This window comes from Convolutriloba macropyga, chromosome 15 (genome assembly GCF_964194025.1).
Source record: "Convolutriloba macropyga chromosome 15, txConMacr16.3, whole genome shotgun sequence".
NCBI classification, from domain to species: Eukaryota; Metazoa; Xenacoelomorpha; order Acoela; family Convolutidae; genus Convolutriloba; species Convolutriloba macropyga.
The window spans coordinates 26,519,572-26,532,081 of record NC_134482.1 but is presented as its reverse complement, the minus strand read 5'-3'; the positions used below and the strand labels follow the sequence as shown (position 1 = coordinate 26,532,081).

The 12,510-nt window shown below is 36.8% G+C and overlaps 1 protein-coding gene across 1 annotated transcript in view; it reads left to right on the top strand.

Moving 5' to 3' along the window:
- LOC142354045 (E3 ubiquitin-protein ligase TRIP12-like) overlaps window positions 1-12,269 on the top strand; it is a 104,637-nt gene extending 92,368 nt beyond the window's left edge. Inside the window, exons 19-21 of the mRNA XM_075406315.1 lie at window positions 3,019-3,175; window positions 10,358-10,461; window positions 10,596-12,269. Of these exons, the coding sequence (XP_075262430.1) occupies window positions 3,019-3,175; window positions 10,358-10,461; window positions 10,596-10,885 (551 nt within the window). The 3' untranslated portion in view covers window positions 10,886-12,269. The remainder of the gene's footprint in view (window positions 1-3,018; window positions 3,176-10,357; window positions 10,462-10,595) is intronic.
- Window positions 12,270-12,510: the final 241 nt, after the last annotated feature.

The window sequence follows — 12,510 nt, the reverse complement described above, 5'->3', positions numbered from 1 at the left end:
TTGTTCATTTAACAGGTTTTTTTGTCTGATGTCATTGACGTCAAATCGGTTCGTATTCAGTCGACACTTGTCTAGAAAACCTAAAAATATTAAACCGAAAACCAGCTTAATCGATACATATAGTGGTTATATTTACTTAAAATTAGGTTAAATGAACTTTTTCGGAACTTTCTACGTATATTAAATCATATTTAATTCCTATTTTAAAGTTTAGAAATACTCGATTCTGATTGGCTGAAATTCGTTCATTTACTACGTAACACTCGAAAACGGGATAAACAGGTAGCGCCCAGTGGGCATTAAATGCTGTTAGTCCCTTTCAGCTCTGTTTCAGCTCAAACAGTTTTGGAGACTTATACTTATAGTGTGAAGGGCGGTTCTTAGAGGTTGAAGACCCCTCCTCTGTTGACCCCCCTCCACTATTGCCCCCACCCTACGCGCTGTTAACCTCCCCCCCCCCCCCAACCCACTGTTGCATCACCCTCCCCCTACCCCTCCTTCCCCCCCCCCCCCCCCCCCCCTCCCATCTGCCCTCGGTGCACCCCGCCCTCCCTCCCCCGTTACTAACGAACAACCGCTCGCTAAGAAAACGCAAATTTATACTATTTTGCACAATTCTTTTCAAGTTTTTGAAAAAAATGTTGACATTTCTTGATTTTATTAGCCCTAGGTGTTAAGGAACCTTCTCTAGGTTTTAATATTAGGTAATGGAATGGTTTCAACATTTAAACATCACAAATTTTAGCATTTTTTTTACGAAACGTGGATTTTTTCAAATTTTTTGACTATTTTTTTCCTTATTCAGGTTTTTCCAGACCCAGGGGCCAGAAAACTTCCTAAGAGGTTTGATAATAAGTTACTGAAAAATTTTTTATTGCCCATGGAATAATTTTCAACTTTTCAATGTCACAAATTGTATCAATTTTTTGAGAGAACTTGCTTTTTTAAGTTTTTTAATTTTGGTCATTTTTTACATTTTTCTAGCCACAAGAGCCAAGGAACCTCCTCTAGGGTTTGATAATATGTTACTGCATAGTTTCCAGATGTATTGGAATGTTTTTCAAGATTTTAATATCACGAATTAAAGTAATTTTTTAAACTTCTTGCAATTTAAGTTTTTTGAAGTTTTTTTTTTAGAATTTTTGAAGTTTCTCTAGGCTCAAGGGCCACGGAGCGTCCTCTGGGGTTCGATAATATGTTACTGCATATTTTATAGATGTAGTTGAATGTTTTTCAATGTTTTTATAACGAATTCAGCAATTTTTCAAATTGTTTGCAATTATATCACCTTTTTGAATTTTTTCCGACAAAAGGGGCCGTGGGTCCTCCTCAAAGGATTGATAATAAGCTTTTGCAAAGTCTTTAGAGTTAATGGAATGGTGATTAATATTTTTTCTGATCCAGTTCTGGTAATTTTTGGATAAAATTTAAAATTTTTCCATTTTTCGGAAAATTTTTGTGTTCCAAGTGTATGGATTTGAGCCAGTGAAACTATTTCAGGCTTGAAACAGGGATACTAGGTAGTCTTGAGACAATGAAGTGGTTCTTTAAATATTCATATCTTGATTTTTGGCAAGATTTTGTTAAACTTAGCAAAAGTTTCCAAAATTTTTCAATACTTTTTGTCTTTCTGAGTTTAACGATTATTACTGACAAACGAAACATTTTAAGTCTTGGAGATGGGTTACGTGAAAGAACTTTCGAGACAAAAAGTGGTTTTGAACTTTTTTTACTGCGAAGTTGAAGACTTTTGTATTTAATTTTGCCTTTTTCAATTTTTCTATATGTTTTGTTTACTAAGAAGGCTAGATAAATAGAAGTTGCGAAGACGGCTCCCATCATGGAAATTATTCCCATTTCTCTTTCTGTCGTTTAGTGTTTTTCCATTTTCTGTTTTGTTCATACTTTATATCTCTCTCTCTCTCTCTCTCTCTCTCTTGTTGATGCCGCACTTCTGCTGCTGTAATGTGGCGTAATGCCAACATCTCTGATCCTCATTAACAATGAGTTATAGCAGATGTTTTTATCATAAATGATTTAACAGGCACTTTTAAAGAAATCATTATTAATTGCTCTCAAAAACAATTTGTAGCAAATATATTAGTCCTGTTTGTCTCTTTTATGCAATTTTTCGATTGACCGAGTTTTCGTCTGACGCATTTGACTTTCGTCTTCAGAAACGAGATAAAGAGGTAGCTCCCAGTTTGCATAAAGTTCTCTTAGAGCCGTTCAGCCCACTAGTCTTCAAGTATTCGATTAACAAAAAATGTTCTGGAGACTTATACTTATGGTGTGAAGGGCGGTTCTTAGAAATTGATTCCACACCCCACCCATGCACCTCCCCCCACATCAGTCCCCCGAATCCACTTTTGCATCCCGGCTGCGATCACCCTAAGCCCCTTCAATTAATTTACGGCTAGCTTCACTAAACCGTGGCTAGCTACTGACGAAGCCAACCGCTCACCGGTCGGTTGAGAGCAATTCGCCCGACCTTGGTCGGTTATGTTCAAGAATAAAATTTTAAGCATACACTACCTAGTACTAGGGCAGATACTCACGAGGTGCGAATTTTAAACATGTAAGAATTTTGCTGTTGTCTTTTCTTCTCCAACCAATTATGTTTTTTTTAATCCTGTTCTACCTGTGGGTATTTTCGAGCTCACTGTTTAACAATTGGTTAATCACCGTTTGCGAGGTGTTTCCGAGCCAAAAATTTTAAAACAAACAATTTTTGATGAAAGTTCTTTTTCCGAAAAGTTGTTAACCGACCCTTCTGATTCTTAAGAGATATGAAACCTAAGCAGTTATCAAATTATTTAGTTCGCAGTGCTTTTTAGGATTAAAATGCAAACCTAACCTCTGACAAACGTTTCAGCGACCTGTTCTGGTTTGGGCCCAAAGTACGATACGATGTAGCAATAGCTTATAGTCTCAGTTGTGAAAACTTTGATCGCTGAGTTTGGTCGAGAATTTGAACTGAAAAATGATTTTTTAAAATGATTGCCTGGTATGATTTAGGTTTCGAAACAGTATTCAAGCTAGAGCAACTGAGGTGCTTCTTGGCCCATGAGATGGAGCAGCTCTTCTGTGGAGGAGGGGGTCCAGGAGGCTCTACTTGGAGTCCCAAGGAGATCGCAGACTGTTGCAAATTTGATCATGGATATACTCGTGAGAGGTGAGAGGAAGGTTTTCCGATAATAGCACATTTTTGTGAGCTATATCACTCTCCCCGGCTGTTTGTAGCTGCGAAGCTGTAAGCTGAGAATTTGTATTGAAGATATATTGCGGTCATCTTGGTTTTTGTTTTGTGGTCGTTTGACTTTTTTTTTGTTTTATAATTTTTGCGCGCAGCAAATTTCAAAACATCTTGGTTTGTTGATCTTTTTGAGCTGAACTATGTGATAAGTTTTTTTAATCATGACTGACTTTCCTCACTCTAATGACTTCTGATTTTATTAAGGTCACCTGGGAGCACTCTAGTCCCTTTAGAGGTCAATATAGGACTCCTATATAATGATCAATATTATTAATAAGCATGACGACCAAAATCTAATGACAACCCGGTTTGAAGTTTCTTTGACTTCATACGAGGATCATACATGATTTCATGTTGTCCATACTTGATTTCTTAGTGCGGTCCTTGTATAAAACCAAAGAAATCATATATGATCCTTTTATGATTAACAAGAAATCATACATGATCTTAGTATGACTACCAAGAATTATACATCTATTTTTCATGAAAATCTTATACAATTTGTTTTTTTTTATCATTTTTCTGTAAGGCATCTTCTATGTGACTACCAGGCATCACTTTGTGATCCGCCAAAAGACCCTAACTTACAATATCATTTGCAAAGTTGGGCACTAAATAAAAGAGTAAGTCCGATTACATAACGAAAGTTTTGATATTATCTGAAGCCAGTTTATAACTATAAATGCCCATTTATGTGAAATAATTAAAAACTTTTTATAGCATTTAACCTCAAATTCGTTTTTTGAATATGTTTAATTTGCAAAGTTAATCTTTTAGCGCACGCAAAGAATCAAATGTGGATTGCAAATGCGATAATTTATTATGTCGTCTGACTATATTATACGTGAATTTGTGGCACCAGTCAATGTTTTATATGTCATATATGACCTTGTATGATTTCCAAGAAATGTTTTATGTGTCATATTTGATCCTTGTATGACTACCAAGAATTAATAAAAATCATATTTGACCTAGTATGAATACTAAGAATCATATATGACTTAGTATGAATTCAAAAGAAAGTTGTATGATCGGTGACCTGGGAAATTTGAATTTTTTTGAAACGGTTGATAACGTTTGTCTTTTATAAAAAGTTGGCAACTCAATTTTGTATCTGTTGCTATCTTTATGCTACGTCATCAACGTCTCTTTCGAAGCTATTTCGGCAATCTGTCGGCTATGTTTTTCATGTAATGTATCTTTTGCGTGATTGAGTGACTTTTTGGTCTCCTCTTGATCTTTTTAACAGCCGCACAGCGATAGCTGGAGTTATTATTGGCCTTATCTTGGTTTTTCGTCTTCCCGATTTTTGTTACGACCATATGACGTCACAACCACTTCAAATCTGCTTTTTGTTCATTCGTTCATGCAATTTCATCTGAAGTGCGTGCGTGACGTCATTTTTTGCTCTTAGTGGAGCGAGTTTTTTTTTGTTCATTCGCGTGATTAAATTTTTGGTCACACTTGACTTACCTCTCTCAAAAATGACTTCCTCTCTTTGAAATTGACTTTTATTTACTTTAATTCAAAGAGATAAGGTCAAATGGGTGTGTGTCACTCTAAATGAAGGCAGCTAATAGAGCAGCTAATAGAGGCAGCAAAAACTTATACAGATTTTTTTAAAAAAATAGAACATATCAGCCTTCAATTAGAAGACGAATTTTTTTGGTCTGTCTTTTTAATAGCCGCCCTCATCTTCTCAGCCGGCTATTATAGCGCTCCTATTTTTTTTTACTTCGTCGAACTTTTTTTCGCTTTACCATTTTGCCCTCTTTTCAGCATTTTGCGTGAAATCCCTTTGACTTCTCTAGGCTAGTTTCTCTCTTCTCTCGTTCTGCTAAAAGTGAATTTGAACATCAGTTGCTCAGCAAATCAATTCAAAATAGTTAGAGTCAGAATAAATAAAAAAATGGAGTCAGAAATAGAAACGGGATAAACCCATAAAGCCCAATTTTAGATGCCCGCTATTTGAACGTCGTTCCTATAAGTCTTAGTTACCATCTCTTATGCTTATTGGTTTTGATAGTAGCCCCTGTAGCCTCTCTTTAAGAAACAGAAGTATGTTCAACTACGAAATGCCATCAAAATAAATCGGACTTAAAAAATGTTTTTGTACAAAAATCTTTTTTTTTTCAATATCTTCTATTTCAATCCCAATCATGCTTATTGGAATCAACGGTGGCTATTTTCCGGCAATCTGCCGGGTATGTTTTACTGTTTTTTTGAGACTGCAGATCTATGAAGCTATTGCGGCTATTTTCTGGCAATCTGCCATCTATGTTTTGAAATTGAATGAATTGGAATTTTTGTTGGGGCGCTATTGTGATTGTTTTGGGGGTGCTGTGTTCAGAAATTTTTTTGATCGGGATTGTTCGAAACAGGAAATGCCGCACGTCAACTAAGTATTTAGATCAAATTCCTGAGAAAAATTGGAGCGATGAGTAATGCTGGGTTCATACTGCATTTCAGTAATGCTGGGTTGATTTCAGTTTATTTTGAGTGAAAATTTAAATGCACATCAGATTTTTAGGGTTCGCATTTTTAAGGTTTCTTTTTCTTTTTGTTTCATCACCTCGTTAGATGAATTTATGATCGAATCAGAGTTATTCACTTTAAGATTAGGCAGATTTCTGGGTCTCTTGCTGGTAAAAACTTTGCAGAATTCTTTGCCTGTTTGGCTCGTAATGTTCAACTAGAATGCAAGGGTCTGGAAATTCAATTGGTATGCTGGCATGTTATGTCAAAGAATTTCTTTTTGTTCCTCGATTTTTAATTACGCTCAAACGAAAATTGTAGCAATTATATTAATCCTGGTGGTCTTTTTAAGCGATTTTTCGCTTGACCGATTGTTCTTCTAACCCATTTGACTTTTCGTCCTCAACAACCGGATAAGTAGGTAGCGCCCAGCGGTCGTTGAGTTCTCTTAGAGCCTTTCAGCTCACTGTATGCGATTCACAGAAACTGTTCTGGAGACTTAGCTGCTGCTGACGAAGCCAACCGCTCACCGGTCGTTTGAGAGCAATTCGCCTGACGTTAGTCGGTTATGTTGATATTAATCGCTCTCGAACGAAGTTCGAAGCACTTATTGTATACGTTTTTATGCCGAATTTTGCTTGATTATTTTGTTCTAAAACGTTTTTTCTTTTTCACTTTTCCAGCATCACTTCTCTTCCATTTATCGAGACTTTTTCAACGCTTGACTTAATTATTTTTGGGTAACCAAAATTGCTCGTATTGAGAATTAAATAAAATTGATTGTAATAGATGCTGTTATAAGGCCCTAATAGCCGGGCGGTTAATGATGAAGCAAATACTCTGAGGTCGGGGTACGAACCCATGTAATGTTGGGATTTAGCTATTCTGGTAGTTTGAATGCAAAGAAATTAGCGTTCTCGCTAGTGGTTTGTTTTCGGTTTTTTGATCGGTTTTGTTGCTGGCTTTCCCAATCCAGTCATAGTTCTATGTCTAGTTTTTTCTTAGTAAATTAAATATCTCTCTGAACTGTAGGTCTTGTGCACAGTAGGACGTGTCGTGTGAACAGTCACGCTCCCGTAAACTATGTAGTCCAACCCTCCTCATTTGATCAAACCAATCTATGCTAAAGCACCTAATCCTACTGTCTTTTACATCTATTTCCCCAACAGCACAGACTCCTTCTACGTTTCCTATAAAATTTTTTCTGCTCTCAAACAAATTTTTTAGGAATTGTTTCGGGTATTTTGGTTTTTTTTTCTCATGCAACTCTAACAATTTTTCTCTGATCAACAAATTTTTGTGACTTTTGAAATTTTGTGAAATTTTTGCTTGATCATTTTGTTCTAGATAGTTCTCTCACTTCTCGATGACTTTTTCAACACTTGACTCGATTACTTTTGGGTGACCTAAGTTGCTCTTATTCAGAAATTGAGTCTGTAGCTAAAACAAAATTGATTGTAAGAGATGCTAATATAAGGCCCTGATAGCCGAGTGGTCGGGGTTCAAGACCCTGCGAGGTCCGAATCTTTTTGCACCCAAAAAATTGTGCTTGGTAAACCGAATTTGTGCCACTCCAATACCCGCCCACGAGAAAGCCCAGTCAGTCGTTCCGAGAGCATTTCGTCCGACATAAGCCTGTTATATTTTTTAGGCGCTCTCCTTTTTTTTAAAATTCGCTTTGTCTTTTGATCACGTTTTTCGTTTTACATAAGTCACGATTTTCACGTTTGACTTCTGACTGACTTCACTCACTGTCTCAACTAAATGGGTTTTAATTCCTTCGCGTATTGATTTACGCAATGTAGTGAATACGATCAAAGTCAAAAGAGCAAATCAAAAGCAACGGGATAAACCGATAAAGCTTGGTCATTAATAAGTCTTTGAGAATTAGGTTATCAAAATTCATTGGAGTGTTTGCTAGTTGACCATGGTATTAAGTTTATTAGCTTTAAGTTTTGAAGCTGAAGTATAGTTTTTGAATTTAACGCCAAATGCGAACACTTTCTAACACTGAGAAAAAATATTTAGCAATTCGATAAATTTAAGCTTTTTTTCCTTTTCTGTTTCAATCCCGATGTGCATCAAGCGCGCCAACGGCGGCTATTTTCGGGCAATCTGCCGGCTATGTTTCTTAAAACAAATTAACTCGCATGTTTCGTAGAAAGCTGCGACCGTTACAGTTGATCAGAGCTATGAATTAGGCTCTTGCTTTTTCAATCGTCAAAATTTATGCACGTGGGTTCTTTTTCAGTTTTGTGATTTGCCAACTGACTCATGTTTTCTCAACTTTTTAAATAGCCGTCATCAGCCCTTCCAGGGCCGTTTTTTGCGCTCTTTTTTACATTCAAACAATTCGAATTGTATTGAGGCGTCAATTTAATTGCTCTCGAACAAAGTTAGTAGCAGTTATTTTAGTCCTCTAGTCTTTTCTGGTCTCTGCGATTTACCAAATTTATTCTACCACTTTAAACAAATTTTAGAGACAATTTCATTACCCTCAACCCCAACTAAATACTTAGCCCCAAACTCTCGCGCTCATCTCCCCTAATGCTCGCCGGTCGTTCGAGAGCAATTCCCCCGATTTAAGCCTGTTATGTTTTAAGATTTTCTCACACCTATTCATATATTTTAAATCAAGCTAGTATAGGGGTTTTGGTCACATCAAAACAGGAAATGGAGCGAATGGTTTTGCGTCGTGAACTCAGAGGGAGAAAACTTTGAAAATTATTTTCCTCGATTGTAAAATTTTTGTTTATGTGCGCCAATTTGACTCCGTTGTAAATGTTTAACAACCTCTCAAACTGCTATTGATTAGGCGCTCTTCTTTTTTAAAATTCGCTTTACCTTATCACGTTTTTCGTTTTCCATAAGTCACGATTTTCACGTTTGACTTCTGACTTACCTCACTCGCTGTTTCAACTGAATGGTTTTAAAATCCATTCACTTAATGAATTACGCAAGTGAATACAGTCAAGGTCAAAAAAGTAAAATCAAAAGAGGCGGGATACACTGATTAAGCCCGAACATTAAGTCATTGAGAATTAAGTAATCAAAGTTCATTAGAGTGTTTGCTAGCTGACATTGGTATTAAGCTTATTAGCTTTTTGTTTAGAAGCTAATTAATTATAGTTTTAAAATCCAAACGAAGCTGCACGCCGAATTAGACCACTTTTTGACACTGAAAAGAAATAGAAAAAAAATTGGTCAATTTATCTCCTTTTTTGTTTCAAAAGAAGAGATAGTAAGCAAATACTTAAAAGCGAAATCCAGAGAAACGGGATAAAGCAATAAAGCCTGGGCGCTAATTAGTAATACACTAAGCCTCAGTGAATTACGTGATATAATTTTTTAGAGGATACTGCTAATAGGTATGTTAACCTTATGGTCCTCTAATATAGAGGCTGAGTTTACCTTTATCAAATCTAATGGAACTGCAGACCCAATGAGAACTTTTGACACTGGACTGGACTGTTGTCAATTTTTCTCTTTATTTTTTGCTTACAGTCTCATTCGCAATGTGGGTTAGTGAGGTCAATGGCGGCTATTTTCTGGCAATCCTACCCACACCCAATTCGTTTTGATCTTTCAGCCATTTTTTGTAATTTTTTGTAATTTTTTGTTCCTTTGCAGCCGTGCTATGTGGAATGATTGTTGATTTCAGAGGTCCTTAAGGAACAGAGTCAAGTAACCAAAGCGTTTGAGTTATGCTAAGGCCTGAATTTTAAGCGAGATTTTCTCGTTTTTCCCCTAAACAGAAAATACGGTGAAGTTTTTTTCAATTCGAAATGTGATTTTGTTGTCCAAAGAACAGAAGCAGCTCTGCTTAAAATTAAGATATAGTACACAGCATGCATAAAAACTACTGATAAAGTAACAGGCTGAAGGCTTCTCCAGCAAAGAAATTGTTCTTCGAATGAGGCAGAATTTCTTGACCAAAAACAAACAATTGTTCACACAACCGATCACTTTTTTTGAGGGACAATACAATGAGATGGACATAAACTGTTTGTTAGACATTAAAACAAGCTGAAGTTTGTTTACTCGGAAAATTTGAGAAATTGAATTTTCAAAACCTGTCAACAAGATAATGCTCCTTTGATAAAGATTGTCAGCAATTTTGCAAAGAATAGGAGCGGCAGGTACTGGAATATTCAGCAAATAGTCCCGATCTGAATCCAGAGGAAAGTGTATGGACAATTTCGAAGCAAAAATTATGAAAACAGTTCTTTGGAAATTTTGGAATGAGAAGTGTCGGAAATTTGACTCAGGTGTCGCTAGAAACTTTTTTTTAAAAAAATGGAGACAGTCTACTTGATGTTTAAAATGCTAGAGGCACAATGACTCGTTATTAGAGAACGTATTTGAACTCCAAATGTATTATTTGATGTTTGTGGTGCTTTTTAATAATTATCCAGGTGTAGCTAGCTTTTTGATACCACAGTGTATGTTTCGTTACGCCATAAGCAATTCAGAGCCAAGATCTATTACGATAGGAGTGGAGTGATAATGTTACAGATTAAGATGACCACCAAGTTGGTGGCTACATTTCTTTTCGTTTAATTCAGTCTGGACAATAAGTCCTTGTTAGCTGAAGATAGCTATATTGGTTCTTTTGTTCTTTTATAGTCGCGCCGTGGACTGGTTCCTGGATATCATCTGTGGCTTTTCGCGAGAGGAGCAGAGGCTGTTCCTACAGTTCGTCACTGGAAGTCCTCGACTGCCTGTTGGAGGTGAGTTGCACAAGTTCACTCAAATCAAGCGTAGGGACGGGGGTGGCAGAATCGATCCTCCGTCAATTTATTCGGATTTCTTTGCTTTTCACCAGCCGAGGAACTTTTTTCAGTAACCTCTTCATTTTCTGTAGGTTTCCGCTCTTTGTCACCGCCTCTGACGATTGTTAGGAAGACAGTGTCACACGGAACTACGTCATCGACCAGTGTAGGTGCAGCCACCATGAGTCTCTACAGCTCCAGTCCAACCACAAGCACTGCATTGGTCGACAGCGGGGCTCTTCTTCTGGTGGACGAGTACTTGCCCTCTGTCATGACTTGTGTCAACTACCTAAAGTTGCCAGACTATTCGTCCAGAGAGGTCATGGCAGACCGACTCCAAAGGGCCATAAGAGAGGGCCAGCAATCATTCGACCTCTCGTAATTCAACCAGGATTATAAATACCAAACAGGAGCGAAAGAACAGTTGAGGGATCATTGAAAATGAACAGCAAGAAGCAAGCAGAAGAATATAATATAATAGAATCAGATGAAGAAATATGGATGCAATTTTGAAGAGAAGCTATTAATTTCTGCGCTTCTGAGAAAGGATAGGACAATAGACGCGACTAATAACAGCTGATTGTTAAATTTCTAATAATAACGTGTCAAAGTGCGTGGACAAGGATATGATAGAACGTATGAAAGTTGAAAGCCCGCTAATGAACCGGGAAAAAGCAGCAATTAGTGAGAGTCGAGCGAAATGGGAAAAATCCTTCCTGCCCCCGCTCGTAGTTAGTCAAAAGTGGAAATTATGGTGATGACTTTGAACAAGCGCAATCATCAAAGAATGACCACCGAAATATGAAAAGTCACTAGTTATCGTATTATTATAGGATGCAAATTGAGAAGCAATTATAGAAATCAATCAATTCCTTTCGGCAACATCATCGACTTCAAAAACGAAACAGGGCGGTTTGTTACAATTCAACGAATACATCACAATACTTTATATTTTTGGCTCGAAGCAGTTTGTCAGAAACAAGGGCTCAAGTACATTCAACATGAAACAGCAAGTTGTTCGAATACTAGACTTAATTGGTCCGCCATTTAAACTTAATCAATAGACGTTTACTAATAAAAAAAACTGACGAATGCAAACATTTTTGGTGCTTACTTTCTTTCTCTCTCTCCTTATTAAATTCTAACCTCTTGTTAAGGAGGTTGGTTGCTCAGATAGATGTTTTTTTAGATAGTATTGATAGGTAGTAGAAACAATACGTGCAAATTTTGCTCTCGTAGACACACCCTTCCAAAGTTGCCCTTAATTTTCGCAATATTTCAGTTATGGTAAATTTTTAGTTTTAGCAATTGGTTATAATTTGAAATGTTTTGGTTGTGGGTTTAAATATAGACGGAAGGGTTCTGAAATAGCTTCACACTTTTGTGCTAAACTGAGTTTCATTGTAGTAAAGTCCTCTCATTATTCAGGTGTGCTTTTCTTTCTTTTTGCCACCTACTTGCTACCAATTTACCGCACAGTATAGCGGACCATTTTCATAATTATGCTCAATATGAATTTGATAAGTTTGAACATAATGACAGTCAAGCACGCGCGGAATCCAAACATTGGGTTAATTTATTGACTGTGTACTTTAGACTACAATGGTATGTTTGGAGTCCGAAATTGTGGTTTGACTCACTTGATGATAACTGAGGCCTGGTTTGTTTCACCTGAATTGATGTTTTATATGTTCCTTCATATTCTACGTTGCGTGCTCATCAGATTAAAAGTTAGAGGCATTTAGAATTCAAACTATTACTTTGCATTGTTTTTAAAATTAACATGCCGTGTCAAAAATAGAATGCCGAAAACGTAACCACAAGACTTCATCATTCTGAACGACTTTGGGAAGATTCCGTACATGGCTCAGAACCTTCTTGAACTAGTATTGGAAAGCATGCAATGCAACCAATAAAAATAATGCAAGAAAATTAGATGCAATAATTTTTGGTCAGGTAGAGCCTGCATTCTGTAAGAAGCTTCAATCATTATTGTTTGGCCTCACT